This window comes from Thermobia domestica, chromosome 18, assembly GCF_964235325.1.
Source record: "Thermobia domestica chromosome 18, izTheDome1.hap1.1, whole genome shotgun sequence".
In the NCBI taxonomy this organism is placed as follows: domain Eukaryota; kingdom Metazoa; phylum Arthropoda; class Insecta; order Zygentoma; family Lepismatidae; genus Thermobia; species Thermobia domestica.
Window position 1 is genome coordinate 134,111,506 of NC_137471.1, and position 24,347 is coordinate 134,135,852.

Sequence of the window (24,347 nt, forward strand, 5' to 3'; positions counted from 1 at the left end):
TCTCAAAGTATTCACCATTACAATGTACACACTTTTGCATCCTCGAAAACTACTTTTGGAAGCAGTGTTGCCAGTCTTTTTCTTCAAGCGTTGAAAGTTCATTCTCGTAAGCCACTACAGCTTCTTCAGGGTTGCAAAATCTCTTCCCACCCATGCGATCTTTGATCCTGGGGAACAGAAAAAATCACACGGGGCCAGGTCAGAGCTATACGGCGCATGAGTCATAAGTCGAGAAGTGCCTGCATCAAAACTTGCAAGCATTTCTTCACACCATTCCACACGCATGCGCTTCTGCTGTTCAGTCAAAGTGTGAGGCACCCAACGAGATGAAACCCTCCTGAGCCGAAGATGATCATGAAGAATCTTTGTTACTGCTGGCGATCCAATGTTCACTGTAGATTTAATGTCCTTGAAAGTTGTTCGAGGATTTTCTCGAATCATTTGTTCCACAGCGGCAATGTTTTCATCTGACACAGCTGTTGCCGGACGTCCAGCTCTCTCTTCATCTTTCAGCGATGTCCGGCCTCTTTTGAGTTCACCAAACCACCGAAACCCTTGTAGCACGGGAAGGAGCAAGGTCCCCAAATGCCCCCTGCAAACGGTGAAGGCTTTGTGTCTCGATCAAACCACTTTTGAAATCGTACAGGAACATTGCCCTAAAATGTTCCCTTTCGAGCTCCATTCTAGACAGCCGAATACTGCTCACATCAACAAACAAGTGAAGGCGATACGGCCACGGCGATAAGCGAGGCGAGTTGAAACTTGCTTCGCTTCTTCGCGCTGGATACCACTACCGAACGCAATTGTTGAAATTTAAATACTGTGCCACAACAATGCGTATCTCAAAACTTTCGTACTGACCCTCGTAAGGGTGCTATTCTTAATTTTACCATCTGCACAAATAGGCCCTATATAAGATAAAAATCATAGTTATGTATGTATTACTCTATTTGTAAGCTTTTTGTATAGCATATATATATAATTATTTTGTAATTTTGACAACTTTATGCGTACTCAAGAATACTCTCATTTGTATGGAAAACAGGCAAATAAATAAATAAATATGATACGTATGAAAGGGATTCATTTAGTTGTAATGCGCATATTGAAATTTGAATTTTAACTAGCTCAGAATTTTGTTCAATTTTTGTCCATTTTCGTCCATCCAACAAAAAAGTTCTGAGCTAATTAAAATTCGAATACCGCACTACAGGTAATCGAAGTGCTCAAATTTTGAAATGACCCTTCCTCGTTTATTTGGATGTTATAAAATTTTATGTTGGTTGTACCAAATGGCAAAGAACAAAATTCTGAGCTAATTAAAAGTCAAATTCGAAGATGTTGTACTACAATTAAATGGACATGTAGAAAAGCTTTTTTGTGATTATTAATGCCCTACGCACCAGGAAGCCTAGTTTTAACAAGTTAGTAGTTTTTAATTTTTATTTCTGTATATAGGTTGATTGTTGAACAATGTTAATTATATTTCTAAAATCGTGATTTTCTAATTTCTTTCCTGGGAAGGTGCATAATTACTTTTTCTCTTTACTATAGTGTTTCGGCCTCTAATGAGCATCAATACACTTCGGGACAATCTATAATCAATTTGGATTTGCAAAGCCAGTTAGAGTTTTTTTTTTTTTTTTAAATTTGTAGTTTCATATCCCTCCCCTTTCAGTTCTTGTAATTTCAGGCAATGTCGACCATGCATGTCTTCAATGTGATTGCTTTTTTTTTTTTTTAATTCTTACTTTTCGTACTCGACCAATCGCGCACCCAGAAATTATTATTCGGAGGATCCGAAGTCGGAAAATTGCACAGGTTTTGGATCGTGTAGACCCCAACAGTGCGCTCCTGGTGCAAACAAAATACAAGCATGTCATTTATATGTATTGTCATTTAAGATAAATAGCTGCGGCATTGGAGACCTCCATCCTTTGTCTCTAAGCAGTGTAGGTTTTGTTTGCTAGGTGGCAGCAATCAAGGGCGACGATTTCTCTGTAAACTTGGGGGGGGGGGGCATTCAGATGCAGAAGATTTTCAGACAAATTGCACTCAAATTATGCCAAATATTGTATATTAATAAATACAACAGGGGCCCACATGAGTTTTGGGGGGCCCCTCGCCCCCACAGGATCGGCGCCCTTGGCAGCAGTTATTACAGTGCCTGAACGAGTAATAGGGCCCCTACACGGTCCACGGTTTGTGCAAACAGTTTGACCGTGTATAGTGCTGTATGAACTGTTTGCTGTTTGCGCAAACCTATTCCACATCGAACTCGTTCGAAAATTGTTTACACTAACATGATGTTTGCACAAGCACGTGGACCGTGTATATGGGCATGTTTGTGCAAACACGAGGTTTATTTCCGAGTAGGAGGCCTAGTATACAGACGCTTATTTCTTGCACTATGACATCAATGATTAGGAATCAAGATTTCTGGAGAGAATTTATTAAACTTACCTGAACTGTGGAAGGTAAAAAGTGAAGATTATAAAAAAACAGGAATTTGAAAAATATGGCATATGAGAAATTGGTGGATAAAATGAAGAAAATAGATCAGAAGGCCAATAGAGAGTCAGTGAGGAATAAAATCAATTTTCCAGTATTTCATCAAATGTAGTTAAATCCATTCGTAAATAATTTTTATAGTTCATAGTCGAACTTATCTCAAGCTCGGCTATTAAATTTTGATGACTAAACTTAGACCGTTTTTTGAACCACTCCACACCCTCTTCCGTTTTGGTTTCGCAGGCCTTTCTTCTTCCAAAGCACAAGCAATTACTATCGTTAAACAAGCTGCTTCAATGGACATGTTTACTAGGAATGGGCACGAGCGAGTTCGAGCGAGTTTTCATTGAAACGTGACTCGACTCGAAACAGACATCTTTGAGCTCGACTCGAGAATTCGACTCGAAAAATTTCCTCCAGCTCGACTCGGAACTCGACTCGAATTTGACTCGAGTTTCGAGTCAAGTCGAGCCAAAACGAACTAAATCGAGCTAAATTCTGTGTATAGTTTCAAGTACTTTTTTCAAGTATCCTACATAGACAATATAATTATTATCAATGATACTTGCTACAATACTACAACTTATTATTATTATTATTATTATTATTATTATTATTATTATTATTATTATTATTATTATTATTATTATTATTATTATTATTATTATTATTATTATATTATTATTATTATTATTATTATTATATTATTATTATTATTATTATTATTATTATTATTATTATTATTATTATTATTATTATTATTATTATTATTATTATAACAATACCGTGTATAAACATAAAAGTTAGGTGGTTTGTATCTGAATACTAAAATCTAATTGACTGCTGACCTCGGTAGTCGTGAAGTCTGTTAAAATTGTTAAAAGTTAGAGGGCGCCGGCCAAACATGCTCAAAACTGCTCGGGCCGGGTTTAGGATTTCAACGGCAAGAGCGGCTCGGCTCACAGCTCATTCACTATTGAGCTGAACCAACAGCTCATATAACCGAGCAGGCTCGAGCCGATGGCTCACCTGAGCCGAGTTGGTGCCTAATCTCAACCGACTCGGCTCGAGCTGTTCGCTCAGTTAAACCGGGCTTCTGCTTGGGTTCAAAACTTCGGCCGTACAGGTCCCAGCCTTTGTGGTAAGCACTACAGTATATACTTATATTAGTGCTCACGACATTTGAGGCTGTCTCGTTATAAAAATCCAATGCCATCTTGTTAAAAGGAGACGAGGCGAGATGCGAGCAGTGTCCCATCTCGTGAACAACACAAAATGTTCCACATTACTGCTTATATTTCTCATAGCTTTCGCTTTCCAGTCTAATCAGGCAATGATTTCAAAACGAATTAAAACGAACTAAACGAGCGAGCCATTTATAAAACTCGACTCGAAACTCGACCTTAAAACAGTGACTCGGCTCGGAACTCTAGAATATTACCTTTGACTCGACTCGAATTCGCTCCGAGTTTCGAGTCGACTCGAGTTTTAGCTCGACTCGTGTCTATCGCTAATGTTTATGCAATCAAACTCAAAATTGAACTGAAGTTTGTGCAAACAGTTGAACCGTGTATGGCTGACTGTTTGCGCAAACACAGTGTTTGCACAAACCGTGGATCGTCTATGGGTCCCTTAACACGTGTTTCTGATACTGCCCGGAGACATGGATTTTCGGTTGAAGTTACTGTACAGAATGAATTCGTTTATCTCCATTTTCTAAAATATTACTCATGAGGATTTGCACCAACCCATATCATTCTGTTCACCTCAAAAAGATCTATTCATTAGTATGCCTCTCATCTTTGCACTTTTTTTTTTTTTTTTAGTTGAACGCTAATACCGATAGCAATGCAGAATTAACTCAAAACTAAGCTGTAGTTTTTAACTTTGTCATTTGACATAACTGATATAGATCTATGCCATGAGTAAATCTCATTCTCGTGCAAAAAAGCATCTACATATTAAAATGCTGTGTCTATATGATTGTGGTCAAGAAAAGTTTATGTCTTTGTGGTCAATCCTTTAGCCAGTGAGTTCTTCGGAACCATAGGCTCTAGAAAGATGACGTTTTCAACGATCGATAGATGCCCGTTATTTCTTTATTACATTTTTTATGGGTATACTGGAAGTATTGAAATTTTTAAAAAAGTAAATCAGCATATCCTACGGGTTTTACATTCCAACACTACACATTTGCATACGGGGTTAGTATATCTCTCCAGCGTTTGTTTCATGACCAAATTATAATGAAAAACGAAGGATAACCATTTCTTCAGTCTAAAATGAATCTTTATTGTTTGCAGTGTTTTGGCTAATGAACACTATATATCATTGACATTATAATTAATTGTGTGTGTAATGTATTGATTTATTACGTATTGCATGCAAGAAGAAAGAAAATACTGCTCATACATGTATTAGAAACTCCAACTGCAAGTAGGCTGAAATCTTGCAAACGGTGCGAGATATTGAAAAAAATAACCAAAAAATCTTCCCTTTATGGAACCACTTGCTGATTTTTATCAAGACGCCTTTCACTTATCTGTAAAGATACATACACATAAAGAGGCATGTATAGATGTTGTGGCCTATGTTTAGCAGAAGGGGTCCAGCTCTTTTCTCTAAAAAATGTTACAATTTTGGTAATTTCTGTTCACATTCGGTTAGTTTAGAGTAGGTTAGGTTAGTTTAGGCTAGCTTAGGTTAGTTTAGGTTAGGTTAGTTTATGTTAAATTAGTGTAGGGATCCAGCATAATTTTCCAAAAAATGATAGAATTTCGCTTATTTCTATAATATTAGGTAAGTTTAGGTTAGTTTATGTTAGGTTAGGTTAGATTTGGTTACGTTATGTTACTAAGTACTTGCATCATTCATTTCTCCTGTAAATTTTGTGTTTTTCACGTGCTTCTAAACCCCTTGTACTAAACATACCCCGATGTTGTGAGGAATGACAAGCAGATTCATGCTCATATGTGAATGATGCGCTGCGTAGAGAACGCAGGTTCAATTAGTCTAATTAAAAACTATACAATTATAAATTAGTAAAAATCCATTTGTAATCTAATATGACTACACGAAACATACATTACATTCTTTTTATTATTATTATTACTATTTAATTTATACACTTTTCGTCTACGGATTCGAATTTAAACTTTTGTTTCGTTTATTTTTGTTGATGTATGCAAAAATAAGTTCTTTTTAAAAACTAAAGATAGCAGTTAGAATGTTTTCAAACAAGTAACGTTTAATTTTATCTCTCACTTCTCTTTGATATATTTGGTCTAGGAATTAATTCGTGCGGTTGGTACGCACACATTGAAGCTGTAGTACAAACACAAAATACATAAATACCTTAAGAAAAATATTGTCCATCGCTAGCCACCACTTTCGCCCATCTGTCAGGCAATGTACGGATTCCGTGGCGAAAGAAGTCCTCATCCTTGGAAGCGATCCAGTCAGAGACCCATGTTTCGATATCTTCTGAAGAAGTAAACCGCTGTCCAATCAAATCGTTGTTCATGCAATCGAACAAGTAGTAGTACGAAGGAGCAACGTCTGGTGAATACGACGGGTGGGGTAAAACTTCCCATCCGACATTTTCTAAATAGGTTTTGACCGGTTTTGCGACATGTGGGCGAGCGTTATCATGTTGAACAATAAGTTTATCATGTCTGTTCTCCCATTCTGGTCGTGTTCTGGCCAGAGCTTGCTTCAAACGCATTAATTGTCGTCGATAACGTTCTCCATTCATAGTTTCACCCGGTTGCAGCAGCTCATAGTACACCACACCTTTCATATCCTACCATATGCACAGCATAACCTTTGCATAGTGAATATCTCGTTTTGGTTGTGATGGACCTGGTTCGCCTGGTTTCACACAGGCCTTTTTTCGTTTAGGGTTCTCGTAATGGATCCACTTCTCATCACCCGTAATAATTCGATGCAGAAACCCCTTTCTGCTCTGTCGTTGAAGCAGCAATTCGCAAATGGTTTTTCGTCTTTCAACGTCTCTGTCTTTCAATTCATGTGGAACCCAATGTGACATCTTTTGAATCATTCCCATGGCTTTCAAGCGTTTGGAGACTGTTGTTTGATCAACGCCTAATGCTGCTGCAAGTTGTTCCTGCGTTTGACACGAATCCTGCTCGAGCAATGCTGTCAATTCTTCGTCTTGAAATTTTTTTGGCTGTCCAGCTCGCTCTTGGTCTGCCAAGCCGAAATCACCACTTCTAAACCGTGCAAACCACTTCTGACACGTTCGCTCAGCTAGAGCATGATCACCATACACTTCCACCAAAATACGATGACTTTCAGTCGCACTTTTCTGCATGTTAAAGTAATGCAGCAGGACACCCCGCAAAAACACTTTATCAGGCACAAATTGCGCCATGTTCACTTAACTACAAACTGGTGTTGTTGACGCTTTAATCCACTGCCCTATACTACGAACGATACGCGATGACAGGGGTTTGCAACACATGTGTGGATACACGGAACTGTGGGACGCTCCGTTCGTTGCGCCATCTCTTGTCCACCCGCACGAATTAATTCCTAGACCAAATATTTGAACATATCTTATTAATTAAAACTTTATTTGTTTATTAAAATAATTTTAATGGCATCTGCGCTAAAACACGTAATTTCAGTTTTTTAAATTTTTGTTTTTGTAAATTGTTTGCAAACTTGCAACTTTTTATATTTCTCTAAAAATATTTATTTTGTAATATAAATTTTTAAATATTATTTTTTTATCATTAAAGTTGTTTCACTTATATTTTTTGAGTTCTAAATCATCACGGACAAGCTTTACGACAAATTACAGTCAGTTTCGATTTACAAAAGCACTTTTAGCACTTTTTCTTACGTTTTCTAATTTGTAGTTATATATATATATATATATATATATATATATATATATATATATATATATATATATATATATATATATATATATATATATATATATATATATATATATGTGTGTGTGTGTGTGTGTGTGTGGTGTTTCAAAGCAACACTGACAACCTTTGAGAGGTGATTCCTGACACCAAGATAAGACAAAAAGTATAGACCAACCTGGGTGCACAAATGCTTCCTTTCAGATTCATAGGCTGCTGAAAACTTGAAAAAATGAACTTTAAAAGCCCATAGTTCCAAAACTATTTGACCCACTACAGTCAGGTCAAGATTTCACTTAGGAACTACTATGTGCCCTATCCAAATGTCCATGTTTCAGATTCCTACAGTACTCCCACAACAATTTTCATAAATGTAGTTAGTGAGTACTTCAAATTATATGCTCGTAGCCAAAGTTTCTCTATAAAATTTGTTGCGTGAGTACCACAGGATTCTAAATCATACGTTTTTGAATAGAGCACATATTAGTTCATGAGTGAAATTTTGACCCAACTACGGTAAGTCCCATAGTATTGGAGCTATGAACCTTTAAAGTTTAATTTTCATGTTTTCGGCGGCCTATAACTCCGAAATAACGGATTTATGCACCCAGGTTGATCTATATACTTTTTATCTTATCTTGGTATCAGGAATCACCTCCCAAAGATTGTCGGTGTTGTTTTGAAACATCCTGTATATTTGTAATGCTATACATTGTCAAAGCGAGCGATCCTCCCTCTTACTAATTTCAATTCCAAACTATAGCAGTAACTCTCTAATCTCCAACAAAGTACGCAATATTTTCTATTTAAAAATAAGAGTTTCGTTAATAATTTTTCATTGAAAATACGAGGGTGATTCAGAAAGTAATAACTCCAAAGTTATACCTTTATTTGTGTTTGATAGATAGCACCGATACAAATATGGAAATCTTGCAATGTCAACTTCAAATGGTGGCACCATTTTTTTTTCAACGTTGTTCCCAATACGGGCAACAGACTTGCGCCAACAAGAAACAAGATTTTTTATGCCGTCGGTGAAGAATTGTGGTGGCTGCTGGCGACACCATTGCGGAATTGCTGCTTCTACCTTCGCATCACAACTGTAGCACTGGCACTTAAGATGATCCTTAAGTTTGAGGAAGAGCCAAAAGTCTCAGGGCGCAAGATCCGGATTATGGTCAGGACGAGGTAGAACGTCAAAAATACTTTGCTAGCAGACGACTTTGAATTTGTTGGCGGACGAGAGGACGTGTGGCGATACTCCATTAAGTGACGCTTCGTTTCTGGGTCGTAATAGTGTGTCCACGACTCGTCGCCAACTATGAATGTTCCTGGGCACACAACCTTCCCCAGTCGGAAATGTCAGCCCGCTATTTCAACCGCTGGATGTCATTACTCTGGAACGAAAAAAAAAAATAGGAAGGTGGAACAAGTGACATTCTATAGCGTAAACATTGAGTGCATTAATGATAAACAATTCACAATGTTTGCAGTACTATTGGCCAAGCAGTGGGCTTGGAGGCATTACTTCCTGAATCATCCTCGTATGTTTTGTAAAATCAGTGAGAATGCACTTTCTCATTCGTGGTCCATTTTAACTCCAAGCAATTGAAATGACTGGAAAGCTTCAGATGAAATTAAGTAATATTCCATCAAAAGCAGTTCTTCTTATGATACTTCTCGTCGAACATTGTGTTTAATCATGGGAGAGGGTTTAAGTGAGTCCTCATATTTATCTGACTTCAACTTAAAGGAGCAGGGATTATATGAGAATCTCAAATACCCCTTAATTAATTGTGGAATCAGAATTTTTTTTTAATCAAATGTGTGTGTTCAAGAATTCTGATCTTCATCTTTTATAGCAAAGTTTGAAAATTGCTTGATAATTTAGTATGTTATATGTACAAGTATAATGTAAACCATTCAATATTTTGTTTAATTGTTAATTTCTTTTACTTACAGAATACCATTCGGCTGCAGTTAGCGAGTATTTATTTGGAAGTTCTTCCCGGTAAGATATTGTATGTTATCTTATGGTTTTAGGATTATTATTATTATTATTATTATTATTATTATTATTATTATTATTATTATTATTATTATTATTATTATTATTATTATTATTATTATTATTATTATTATTATTATTAACTTACTAACTAACTAACTCTATGGCCTATGAAACCTGGAGGTTCAATGAATGCCGCGTTCACAAAAGCTCTCCATTGACTTCTATCCTTAGCCAACTGGATCCAGTTTCTACTTTGTATTCCTATCTCTGCGAGATCTATCTTAATATTGTCCTCCCATCTGCGCCTAAGTCTTTCTAATGGTCGTTTTCCGATGGGTCTTCCAGTCAAGACTTTGAAAGCGTTTCTACTTTCTTCCATCCTGGCTACATGACCTGCCCACCTAAGCCTCCTAGACTTGACGACCCTAACAATGTTGGGTAAACCGTATAAATTATGTAGTTCCTCGTTATAAAGTTTCCGCCATTCCCCATTCCCCATTCCCGTTCCTCTTGGGTCCGAATATTCTTCTCAGGATCTTGTTCTCAAATACTTTCAGTCTATGTTCTTCCCTCAGAGTAAGTGACCATGTTTCACAACCATACAGAACAACAGGCATGATTATCGTTTTATATATTTGAAGCTTCAAATTCTTGGACAGAATTCGCGATGAGCTCCTCTGTGGCTAAGCGGTTAGCGCACGCGCCTTTGGCGTGGGAGGCCCGGGTTCGATTCCCGGCGGGAGCTCATGTAGTTCGGATTCCACGTTAATCAGTAGGTCGAATCATTGTAAATTGTGGGACAATCATTGTAAATTTCGGCAAATTTAAATTTATTTCCAATCGAGTTACTCTCTAATAACTTCTAAACTATTACAGCACTAACTTTAGTGTTTAGTACACTATCGTAGCACTAGTCATGTGAAAATATTTAGTAGCATTTGAGATGTGGATGGGGCTAACTTTAGACACGTAGAATTTTTCATTTTGTAAAATTCCTGCCAAATTTAAAAGCACTAATGGCCACATATAGTGTAGTAGTTACTACTTTGTTACTGAGATTTATTGCAGAACTTCCTATATTATACTTTCAACAGTATAGACGCTAGAATAAAACTTAGGGGGTGCTAACTACACGATAGCCCTTTCCCACAAAAACATTCACAATGGGCATTAATGTTTGGAGTCTATGCACTAGCAAGTACTAACGAAGCACTATGAATTACACTATAATTGACTATTAGTGATATTAAATTTGGCGGTAATTTTATAAAATGAAAATACCCAATGTATTTCTTATGGAAGTTTCATGGCATGTAATTGCAAATATCTACACTAACAGAGAAGCACTAACGAAAGTATTAGTGTTTTCTAGAAGCACTAGCTACAAACTATCTGTTGCAGTAGGTTTCACCCTTAGTGCTTTCTAGAAAGGCGCTAACTTGAAGTTAGGTCCCCCAAAAATCTTTTGGTTCTAACATTCAAACTATTGACGCACTAATGTTGTTAGTTGGTCTAGGAAGCACCAACGATTGCACTAGACGAGATCATTACTGCTTTCGAATTTGGAGAGAATTTATACCAATGAAAAATTTCCATGTACTTTTAGAGGAGCTTCGTAACATATAATTGACTATATCTACACTAGTAGTATAGCACTAACGAAACTATTAGTGTTTGCTAGAAGCGCTAACGATGAACTATCGATTATAGTAGGATTAGTTGTTACTGCTTCCTGCAGGAGAGTTTCTGGTTGTAGCGACCAAACTATTGAAGCATTACAGTAGGGAGTTGGAGCTCTACAAACACTAACGATTGCACTAGTAGAGATCATTATTGGTTTTGGATCTGGAAAGAATTTGATTCCATGAAAAATTCTCTATGTACTTTTATGGTAGTTTCGTGGTTTATAATTCGTTAATAACTTTACGTGGGTAAGAATACTAACGTAGTGCTTTTAGTACTGACCAGTACTAACGAAGCAGTAACGATTGACACCACTTTTGTATACTTTACACAATATTTACAAAACTGGCGAATCTAGCTTGACGTCAAGTGAATATCGCCACTTTAATTCGCTAATAACTTTACATGGGTGAGAGTACTAACGTTGTGCTTGCAGTACTAACCAGTACTAACATAGTACTAACGATTGACACAACATTTGTATATTTTGGACAATATTTACAAAAGTGGCGATTCTGGCTTGACGTCAAGTGAATATCGCCACATTAATTCGTTAATAACTTTACAAGAGTAAGAGTACTAACGTTGTGCTTGCACTACTAACCAGTACTAACGTAGTACTAACGATTGACATCACCTTTGTATACTTTGGACAATATTTACAAAAGTGGCGATTCTGGCTTGACGTCAAGTGAATATCGCCACTTTAATTCGTTAATAACTTTACATGGGTGAGAGTACTAACGTTGTGCTTGCAGTACTAACCAGTACTAACGTAGTACTAACGATTGACATCACTTTTGTATACTTTGGACAATATTTACAAAAGTGGCGATTCTGGCTTGACGTCAAGTGAATATCGCCCACTTTAATTCACTAATAACTTTACATGGATTAGAGTACTAACGTTGTGTTTGCAGTACTAACCAGTACTAACGTAGTACTAACGATTGACATCACTTTTGTATACTTTGGACAATATTTACAAAAGTGGCGATTCTGGCTTGACGTCAAGTGAATATCGCCACTTTAATTCGCTAATAACTTTACATGGGTGAGAGTACTAACGTTGTGCTTGCAGTACTAACCAGTACTAACATAGTACTAACGATTGACACAACATTTGTATATTTTGGACAATATTTACAAAAGTGGCGATTCTGGCTTGACGTCAAGTGAATATCGCCACATTAATTCGTTAATAACTTTACAAGAGTAAGAGTACTAACGTTGTGCTTGCACTACTAACCAGTACTAACGTAGTACTGACGATTGACATCACTTTTGTATACTTTGGACAATATTTACAAAAGTGGCGATTCTGGCTTGACGTCAAGTGAATATCGCCACTTTAATTCGTTAATAACTTTACATGGGTGAGAGTACCAACGTTGTGCTTGGAGTACTAACCAGTACTAACGTAGTACTAACGATTAGTATATTTTTCATTTAATGATTAATAAGTGGCGATTTTGACTTGACAAACGTGACATTCAAGTGTCACGAAAAAGTAATATGCCCTATTTAAAAACATGTATGAAATGGAAATATAAATAAAAATTGAACTATCTCTCGAATGTTTACGTAATATTTAAAGGACTACACACATGACACAATATTCAGTATGCTCGATTTCGCTGTATATATATGTGATATACAGAAGCGAATACAAATATATATATATATATATATATATATATATATATATATATATATATACTAGCAGCGTTCACCCCGCTTCGCTGCGGTCACCCCGGAACGCAATAAACTTTGTTACTTAGATAATTTTTACTTTTTCGCTTTCAAGTGATATGATAAAAACCATAGAAGATTGCACTAATGTTAACATTATATCGCCTGTCATTTATGTTAACCCGCCCCGCTTCGCTGCGGTCACCCCAACCCGCCCCGCTTCGCTGCGGTCATCCCGGAACGCAATAAACTTTGTTACTTAGATAATTTTTACTTTTTCGCTTTCAAGTGATTTATAGCGCCTGTCAGTTATGTTAACCCGCCGAGTCACAGGGTCATGCGGGTTGCATATAAATACGTTTATTTTTATACCTATGATGAACTAATAACAAAGGATTTGTACGTGTGGACACCTGAATGGTCAATTATCTCAAGACACTGGTAATTGAAAATTAAAGTGATATGATAAAAAACATCTAGGGTCCACATCCTAACAACCCCCCAAAAATGAAAGAAATCGGTTCAGCCGTATTAGCGTGATGAGCGATCAAAGGATTTTTTGTACGTATTGACACCTGATTGGTCAATTATCTCAAGACACTGGTAATTGAAAATTAAAGTGATATGATAAAAACCATCTAGGGTCCAAATCCTAACAACCCCCCAAAAATGAAAGAAATCGGTTCAGCCGTATTAGCGTGATGAGCGGACAAAGGATTTTGTGCGTTCTCTTTTATATATATATATATATATATATATATATATATATATATATATATATATATATATATATATATATATATATATATATATATATATGTGTGTGTGTGTGTGTGTGTGTGTGTGTGTTGTAGTCAGGACTAAGAATTTTAATTTTAAGCTTATTTTATATCAAAAAGGTGTTTCCAATAGAGTATGAAGCATGAAGATAATATAGTGAATCAGATATTACGGCAAACTAAGTGATTAGCCTAAGCCTTATAATTTACTGAACACATTGGAGATACATAAAATTTAACATACCTTAATTGAAAGAAACTTTTCTTGCTTTGATATGAGCAAATTTTTGTATCACATTCGAGTAGTCCAATGTTTCAGCCAATTTGTGTTCTATTCATATCATCGCTAGACCACTCAAGTGTGTTTCAGACATGGAAGAAGGTGGATAGTTTTTAATAAGTTTAAATTTGGAAAAACTTCTTTCTCCACTGGCCACTGTTACCGATAAGGTTAACAAAATCCTAAGTGCCACACTGACATTGGGAGCAAAGTCATGTTTCTTAATTAATCTTAAGGGGGCGCGGTGGCTCAGTGGAAGAGCGCTCACCTCAGGTGCTTGGGGTCCCTGGTTCGATCCCAGCCGCGTGGGATTTTGTGGTGGACAAACGGTGCTCGTGGGTTTTCTCTGGGTTCCCCCTTTTCCTCCCACTTTCTTAATTCCACCATTTCATTCATTCCTCATCTTCACCGTCTCCTTCAGCCTCGCCGGTATAACCGTGGGAGAAAAACTGAAAGATTTCATTTCATTTAATTAATCGTAAAATCTCTTTTGGTGAACTTTTAGGCTTAATTATAGCGGATAACGCTTTCAGTTCGTCTTTCAAATCACTGGGATTAATATCTTTCGACTCTTCGTGTGTGAAAATACTGGCTAGTTTAGTACAATTTTCAGACAAAAGTTCAGGCAGCATAATATCTTTAAGATTACTTATATCTTAAAGAAAATCGAAATACTCGCTGCGATGTTTAAGTTGCTCAAATATCTCTCTTAAAGCTAAGACAATCACATCTAGAACTTTGTAATAAAAATCGATCTTGTATCTTATTTGTGGATCTTCAATAGCTTCATCCTCTGCCATGTACTGAACCTGTCTCTTCTTCTTTCGACTTCGAGCTTGCACTGTATTACCTATCCGTGGATTATACATATCTAATGCTGGTGTCAACTCCATTGCATCAACTAAGTAAGAAGGAAATATTGCATCATTTTGCCTCTTTCAAAGTACTCAGATATATTTTCGAGAAACCCGACTGCATCCAACGCATGAGAATTAATGCTTTGGAGACTTTTGCTTACTATGTTTATGTGGAGTAAAAAGTAATACCGGATATCAAGTGAGCAAAGGAAAGTAAAAGTCACGGAGCTGGTTTACTATTCACATAACATCGTAGGCGACCATTCTATCTATTCTATTGTCTTTACTTATTTGAAACAAGGTATCATAAGCCTCCCCTATTTGATATCTAACGTAAGTAGAGTCAGAGCATCAATTCGGCTTTCCTACTTTGTGGTGCTTAATGGTTTTAAAGTGAGACTACTAATATGCCCCTTTAGTATGGCCCATCGTTGAACTGACGCAGAAAAAGTCATAAACTTTTTTAACTATACAAAAAACAAAAAAATAAATGAAACGGCGTACTAAGATGCCGTGACTGCTACTGCAAGGAACGTAGAGGACTCGGGAATTTATTTCTAAAATTCTCTTCTGAATACCTAAATGTTTGTCTTTCATATTGAAATCATTGTCATATCCTTGGCCCCTCATGTCTTCAATAGAAATGTTCATTTCCTTTAGCTGTTTAATTATTTCTTCTGTCAGTCCTAGATCAATGGTGTCTGTTATCGGTACGAAACTAAGAAAGTGTTAGCAAATTTTTACGAGGCATTCTTCATTATTGTGCGTAATTTGTACACAACGAACGATTATTGTCATTTGCTCTGTAGCTGAAAGACGGCAAGGAAAATATTGAATGAGATACCTGTGGCTAGTGGTTTGATAACTGAAAATGAAGGGAATGTTCTGAATTTCATGAATGAGTATTATCCTGAATGTGAGTGAAGTTCAATTACATTCTCAGTTGAACACAATTTTATTTTTCCATGTGGGCCTATATTTTGATAATTCAAATTTTGCCGCCCTGGGCGATGGCACGGCTCGACCCCCTCTCTCGCCGGCACTGGTTCAAGAGCTACGAAGTCACAAACATGCCACTTTCATTTATATATAGACCTATAGCCAGAGTGCAAAGCTTGCGTAGATCCCGTAGTTTTCAATACGGAACGCTTTAAAACGTAATGTTTCGCGTTTTCATCAGTTTATAACTCTGAGAGAAGTCATTTTCCGGTCTATGTTTATTAGAACCTTTTTCTTTTATTTGATATAAGAAATCACCTTCCAAAGTTTGGTCACCGAATATCTAAACATACTGTACATACGTTCTGTAAAATAGAGATCCAGCGAAATTAAACTTCCTACCTTGGAATAAACCACATGAACTTCCATAGCAATTTTAATAATGGTCAATTGTGTGAATGCATCCAGGGCCGGATCCAGGAGTTTCTGACGAGAGAGTGCACCAATAACTACCAGTATATTTGATTTTTTTAAATCCGTTTTAAAAATATGTTGTGTGACTGAATAATTGCCCTGGAAATGCTCAGTGTCTGGTGTCGGGAATCGAACCCACAACTTTTCGAGCGCAAAGACAACGCTTTACCAACTGATTCACAGTCGATGTATATCGGTATAATTTTCAGTATGTAATTAAGCTTGCTGCTTTGTATAAAGAATTTCTTTAATCATAACTACTTGGAATTTGATGGATACTTCTTTGATACAGAATCCTTATGAAATTACTGAAAACCTAAAAATACAATGAACATAAAGATGTTTCGTAAACAAATGAAATCTTTAAACTTAAGGGGTCACAGTGAGTAAAATGTACAGGATTTTTTTTATATATATATGAAATCAACTTATGATTTTAGTATAGTGCAGTAATGTATTAAAACTGGATTTCGATTTGAAACGAATCCTGACAGTAGTAACAGAGTATGTAACTGCAGAAATTTTTGAAACTTGCTATTTTTACTGCTAGCTTTTCATGTTAGATAGTGCATATTTACAATGAAGGGAGGGAACATGGGCACGTGCAACCCCTTAAATCCAGCCCTCAATGCATCTCTAATTTGCTGTTGTTCTTATTTTCAGACAAAGCCTGCAAGACAAAATTCTCCACCGTCGCCGCTGGAAGCGAAAGAAAGGAAGACCATTTCTACTGTTATGTTAAAGCCAGATTCCAACTTCAACTTCTGAACTGCGCCGCAGATCATATACAGAGGAGCTGATTGTTAAATCTACTGATATTTGGGCTGTACATTTAATTCTTCATTTAGGATAAGTTGATTAGGTGTATGCCGTGTAAGAACGTATGAATCTTTGTGCTTGTTAAGTATGTGAGAAACTGAGTATGAATGTGTGGTTGGGTTGAAGTGTACGTGATATGGCTGACGGAGTGAGTGAGAGAAAATCCCGTCTTAACGCCTACCGATCCTCAAATTCACCAGTCCTTTGTAGAACCCTCTTGATAGCGTAAATTTGTAGTTAAGTGTGAATGTAGTATGATGGATGAATTTAACTACAAATTTATTACTAAAGCTCCCCATTCGCTATCAACGGTTCTTCCTTTCTTACCCTTTTACATTTTAGGGATAATTTATTGTGTATATTTTATCGTTACAGATTATTAATTTATTTGTGAATATTTTCTTCTTTTCCTTTTCGCAACACAGAGACTTCAACGACACCTTACTTTGACTTTGAAGGTAAGTCTAAACTTATGTCCACTTCAGTGTTTACTAAAGCCTTCCTATTTCAAGCATGCCCCTGGTGGCGCTGCTGCTGATTTGTGTTTTCTCACGCCTCGCTCGAAAGAGGAAGGACAAGTTTCTGTGTCCGAGATCCTTCAATAGTTGGAAGTGGACAGGGTTCTTTAACCAAAGTAAAGGTAAGGTTTCCTCCGTAGGAGGTCGGTGGGGGTGAGGTCAGAGAATGTTTCGCATTTTTTCCGCGGGCACACTTGAAATAAAAAGGCTCTAGTTGGACCTGCTAATACTTCAGTAGATCAGAGTCAGAGCCGTGCCGTGGAAAATCAGCGCCCGGGGCGAGAGTATACGACGGCGCCCCCATATATATATTACAAGCAATTTTTCCTATATTTTTTCATTTTTTTCTCCCGAATTTTTCGCCCCCCTTATTTCGGCGCCCGGGGCCGTCGCCCCCCCCACGGCACGGCCCTGATCAGAGTAGTACTGACACCTCTATGTCTATTGAGTCAGCCAAAATTTTTGAGAGGTCAAGGACAGCGGGCTCTACAACTATGTGATTCCTATCAGCCAATCAAAATCGTCAGAATTTTGCTGACTCGACTAGCTATAACGGGAGCAATACTACTATCAGCAATGCGTCATTCATTCAAACAGTGTATTAGCCCAAGTTTAACTTGTAATATTAACCAAAATAGGTTGCAAAAATCGTTGTAAACTGTGTTAACCATTCGATGTCCATAATATTTAATTTCTGAAAATTCTATTATATAAGGAGTGTTCAAATGAAAAGGTACAAAACCAAACCGGTTGAAATAAGAATATGCTACTTTTGTATAACGTAGTGTGACATCTAGGGAATAGAATGTAGTATCTGGCGTGGTCGTGCTAATGCGCGGGCGCCCTCACATGACACACGAAAGAATCAGGCAGGTGTGTTCCGTCGAATTGACATGACAGTGCGTGAGAAAATCATATGTTCATTGAAAAATTCGATGTTTGAGGAGCAGCGAGATGTTATCAGATTTCTGACTGCGGCACGGATTAAACGGGCCCATATTCATCGCCGAATGATGGTCCTATATGTGGGAGACCGTATGTCCGACAAGTATGTGAGAAAGTGGAATGCCCGTTTTTGTAAAGGCCGTGAGAGTTTGAGTGATGACCCGAGACCAGGCCAACGACCTGGTAAGAAGTGCTCGGTGTGTCACAATGCGAATATTGGCAGTGATTGTGGGAGCCAGCATTTTAACAGTTTGCGCAATTGTACACGATAGGTTGGGCTACCAGAAGGAGCGCGCGCAATGGTTCAGAGAACCGCAAAAGGAACTGCGTATGGAGCAGCTAGTACTGCAACAGCTGTTCCCGTATAATGAAGACCGGTACGAGAACTGATGCCATAACTTTGAGCCAGAGCCAAAACGAGACAGCACGCAATGGAATTATGCGTTGTCGCCTCCCGCTAAAAAATTCAAAGTTGTGCCTTCAGCAGGTAAAGTGATGCTCACGTCCGAGATCCGATACTTATCAAATTCCTCGAGCACGGAGAAACCATTAACGATGGTGTGCAATGTGATGTATGATTTGTATCCTACGCAAGTCCAACAAGAGCAAATGGCCTGAGCTGTTCATGAAGGGAGTAATTCTGCTCCATGATAACGCTCGTCCACACATCTCCCAGGTCACACTACGAGGGCGGGGTGAAAAGTTCTTGTTCTGACCCAAAGATGGCACTCCAATCAGGAAAATGTTATTGTTCTTGCGCTTTTCAGTTGTTCGTATAACAAGTGTCAATTTGTTCTCTTAAGTAGTGTGCAGGCATTGTTGGAGTTAGACGTCTTGCGTGTTAGTTGTGAAAATGGATAAACTTGAATATCGTGTGGTAGTCAAATTTTTCATTTTGGATGGATTAACCCCTACGGAAATTCATCCGAAGTTGACAAAAGTTCACGGGGACTCTGCTTCTTTCACGTCAACCGTTAAAAAGTGGGCAGCTGAATTTAAACGTGGTCGCACATCTCTCGAAGATGACCCACGTGGAGGAAGGCCGAAAACCGCGACTACACCGGAAACAACCAAAAAAGTGCATGATATCGTGTTGGACGACAGGCGAGTGAAGGTGAGTGAGAGTGTGGGGATATCGGAGGAACGGGTGCGAAACATCTTGTACAAAGAACTAGGGATGCGAAAGCTCTGCGCAAGATGGGTGCTGGATTTGCTGACTGCCGACCAAAAGCAAATGCGAAAACGATTTTCGCAGCAATCTTTGGACCGGTTCAAAAGGGATCCGACCGATTTTGTGTGGCGATCTATGACAATGGATGAGACATGGGTTTACCACTACACGCCAGAAATGAAACTGCAGTCCAAGCAGTGGGTGGAAGCCGGTGGTGCAGGGCCGAAGAAAGCGAAGACGATCGTATCGGCCGGAAAGGTCATGGCCAGTGTGTTTTGGGATGCGAAAGGGATCCTGTTATTTGATTCCTTGCAAAAGGAAGAACAATTACAGGTGAATTTTACTCCAATCTTCTTGACCAGCTGGATGCCAAAATTCGAGAGAAGAGGCCTGGCTTGAAGAAGAAGAAAATCATCTTTCACCAGGACAACGCACTTGTGCACAAGGGTGCGTTGGCGATGGCAAAACTGCGGGATTTGGGGTACGATTTGCTCGGCCATCCCCCATATTCCCAAACGTGAAGAAATTTCTTGCTGGGAAGCGCTTCACATTGAACGAAGAAGTTGAGAGGGTCGTGGATCACTATTTTCACAACCTTCCAGACTCTCACTTCCGGGAAGGAATACTGATGTTGGAGAAACGCTGGACCAAGTGTATTGAAGTTAAGGGAGATTATGTCGAAAAATAAAATCATTTTTGAACTGAAATTTGCAGTATTTCATTGTCAGGCCAAGAACCTTTCACCCCGCCCTCCTAAGTGTATTGGTCAAATGCAAGTGGGAGCAGCTTGAGCATCCGCCCTAGAACCTAGACATGTCACCCTGCGACTTCCATCGGTTTTGTCCGCTAAAAACCATCTCTAAGGGGAGCGCTTAAACTCGGACGACGAACTGAAGACAGATTCCTGTCACAAAGCAGGAATTCTGGGAACAGGAAACCGTTTGGGCGTGAAACAGTGTGATGGTTGTGCTCAGATCTCTGGTGATTACTTAGGGGGCGCGGTGGCTCAGTGGTAGAGCGTTCACCTCTGGTGCTTGGGGTCCCGGGTTCGATCCCAGCCCCCGCCAAGTGAACTTTGTGGTGTACAAACATCGTGCTCGTGGGTTTTCCCGGGGTTCTCCCGTTTCCTCCCACTTTCTTCATTCCACCATTTCACTCATCTCTCATCATCACCGTCTCCTTTAGCCTAACCGGCATAAACGTTGGACGTAAAACTCAAAGATTTCATTTCATTTTCATTTTCTGGTGATTACTTTTGAATAAAGACTTCGATTATACCCACAGTGTCGTTTCGTACATTTTCATTTAAACATTCCTCGTATTTTCCGTGACTAAATTTTCGTATACTAATAATGGATCTTGCTTGTATGTTTATTTGTTACTACGTTTGATGCAATAAATATTATTTATTTGGTTCATTAATTTGTTTCATACAGTTCTATTTTGGCAAAGATTCTTGATTATCTCATTCATTGGTCGCATTCAAACAATATGCACTCCTACAGGAAATTTAACACTGAACTAGGGTCCTTCACGATCGGTTTTGACTGCAGTGGTATAGTTGACATAGTTGAAGGCGAGAGAAATAATCCACTGAAATTTATACAAGGAAAGTTGGTTGATACATATCAATCAAACGAAGATGTATCGACGCATTTCCTTGTTCTGCATAAAATAACATAACAAAGGAATATGCAGCAAAGAGCATATCTTGACATACTTTCAATTGTTATGGATATTTTAATCAATGTATTTGTTGTGTGTCCTGTAAAATTTTTCACTGCAGTATGATGTCATTAGATTTTTCACGAAGGTGACTCTCAAAACACATGGATGAAAAAAAGTAGGCCTATTGTGAAAATATTGGTAACTGGCATTGAGAATAAACGGATATATAGCTTTGGGAGATAAGGGTGATATTGCCGGGCGATCCGCTGATTTTTCTAGTTTTACGTATTACAATCTAACGCTTTTATGTAAGACATACTGTACTCCCTGAGCCATTTAATTTCTATTATTATTATTATTATTATTATTATTATTATTATTATTATTATTATTATTACTATTATTATTATTATTATTATTATTATTATTATTATTATTATTATTATTATTATTATTATTATTATTATTATTATTATTATTGACATATTTTCTTGGTTTCTTATGCCTCACATTTAGAAAACACCTGTCAAAATATAAGTTAACTTGACTGAACTAATTTAGAACGTTGAAGGAAGTTTTAATATGTGACTGTTCTGTTCGAGTTTTTTAAATACTCGTAAACATTAGAAAGAAATGAAAGATGGCAACGAAACATGATGAAAATTAACAGAGGTTTAAATATAACGCCAACATTTAGATAAGGCCAAGAAATAGCTTTCTTCTGATTGATAGTCACTGTTGCTTTCTGTGATTATTTCAGTTTATGGTTCGGGGAGGATTTTCCCTCTGGAGCTACGAAATTACTCTCTAAGGCATTTCTTTGATCGTGCTTAACCTGGTGTCAACCTGGATTGTTACTCCTTTAAAATTTACTTCGGAATGTAGCATTTCTACCAATAAAGCACTTTTAGTGGATCCAGATTGACAGAATTAGCTCAAAGCACATCTTACATTAATTATATTGCTAATGTTAAATAAACAGACCTAAAATGTTCTATAAGGTACTTTTGGGGATTTGCACCACTGTTTCGAGTCGGCAAAACAGAACCGTGTGTGTGTGTGTGTGTGTAAATGAGAAACACAATTTAAAGTAATAGTTAACACGTATTTTGTCTCATTCTTAATGGATTTGAGTGTGTATGTATTTGTGTAGCGAATGTCTGTTATGGAATTCAAAAGTGTATAACAATTCACACGTTAAAAGAGGAGATTATACTGGATCATACTTAACGTCGATGATGATGATAGCCAAAATCAAGAAGTCCACTACTCGAGTGCAGCTACCTCTAATATACACACAATCAGTGTATTTGAATAACTTTACAACTGCTTCATTCTGAAACTTGATGACCGACTGCGACTAAGATTCATAGTGTACTAACTGTTGTTGAATATCGACGTCACTTGAAGTTTGACTCCAACCAAGTCTCCAATTATGATTCCAACTATTGGCCGAGTACACCAACGAAGTTCAACTGTGTTCAACTGTTCAAGTTCGGTGAAAATGTCTGTTGCACCAATCAAATGGTGGATAAACTTGATTTTAGCTTGAACAGACGAATTTGGGGGATTTAAACTTTGTTCATCCAAGTCAGTATATTTACATTCAATAATGTCTTTGCATTTTTCCATTAATGAAATTACAATACATTTCTCGTGTTCCAAAATTCTTTTCGCTCGTTGTTTCATTATTCTTTCCATCACAATTACGGTCTCTGAAATTAGACTACTCACAACTCTATGCACACAATCTCGAAAGACGAAAAGACCGGTACGCGGTATGCTTCCTTCATTTGTCACTTTGTTAAACGAAGATTAGAAACAAAAGACGACAACCAATCAGAGTCGATTTTACAAATTTACCGAAGTTTACTTAAACGAGGTGTACTCAACTTCGACTTTCAATGGTTCAACAAAAGTCCTGCAACCACGTTTAAACTTGAAAGTTTAACGTTGAACGCGTTTGAGTGAACGCTCATTTAAACTTCGTTGGTGCACACGACTGTATGACTGTCTGTTATGTAAGACTCTAATCCAGACTGAATGTGACGAAATAAACTGAAATGCTTATACAACAAAGATGCTTGCACTGCAGCTCGTGGCTCCCAAACTTTGGGCTGAAATCATTATATGTGCGTATGAGATTTCTCTGAAGAAATATTAGTTAACCAATTCTTAAAGATTGAGCGTCATGTCATCACTCTGCACTACCACTTACTATAGTGCTACCAAAATGTCTTGAGACGTGGCAAATATGCGAACTAATGCTCACACCCTCGCCACACCCACGATTGAGCCAATAAGGGTTCAGCTGTTACTAAGTGAGAGAGCCTTAGCCAAAGGGAGTGGAATTCCCTCGGCAGGTAGCAGTGCTCGGAACGGAAGACTAGGTGTCAAGTCAATGAGGTTTATCTCAGGGGTGCCCATAGAGGGGGGCTATGACGCAAACTGCCTCATTGAAATATTTGGGGGGGTTAAAAATCTATATAAATATGTTTGAGAGGGTGTAAAAATTAATCGAAAAGAAGATTTTTTCATGGAAGAACACCTACGGATAGACAATTGGGGGGGTGTCATGGACATAAGGGGCGTGGGCACCACTGTATATCTATACTAGCACAAGGGTTCTCATGTATAAATAATGAAATGTTCGTGTGTCTACAGAATTTGCCTTTCCACTCTCAATTCTTATATTTTATTGTACTAATTAAATAGCTTTTAAAACAGACTTTTAAGCAATGTTCTCCAAAATTGATTCTATTCATCACGGCGATTCTGTATTTACTCTATTTTATGATTTGTGTAGAATTGAATTTTAAATGTTCGATTGCAATTACAATTCAAACCTGTTTCTACTTAAACCAGATGTTACCTATCAAGCAACTTCGAACTATTACTGGAAGAATTTCGAGAGGAATGGAACATCAATAAACAGAAGTGGATATCGGATTGTTCAAGGTCCATTTGTTTTCGACATGGCTGTTGAGCTCAGTTCAACACTGATGCAGGTAAAGAAACGAATAAAAGATTCTAAATATCAATATTCCAGATCAACAAATGCTACTTTAGTACTTTAGAAACAAATGTGGCATATAGCAA

The 24,347-nt window shown here is 37.7% G+C and overlaps 1 protein-coding gene across 4 annotated transcripts in view; it reads left to right on the top strand.

Moving 5' to 3' along the window:
* LOC145676093 (adhesion G protein-coupled receptor L4-like) overlaps window positions 1-24,347 on the top strand; it is a 295,890-nt gene that overhangs the window by 163,474 nt on the left and 108,069 nt on the right. For all 4 annotated transcript variants that reach the window (XM_081746971.1, XM_081746972.1, XM_081746974.1 and 1 more), the window contains 3 exons: window positions 9,375-9,423; window positions 16,791-17,404; window positions 24,114-24,256. In XM_081746971.1, the coding sequence (XP_081603097.1) occupies window positions 24,224-24,256 (33 nt within the window). In that variant the 5' untranslated portion in view covers window positions 9,375-9,423; window positions 16,791-17,404; window positions 24,114-24,223. The remainder of the gene's footprint in view (window positions 1-9,374; window positions 9,424-16,790; window positions 17,405-24,113; window positions 24,257-24,347) is intronic.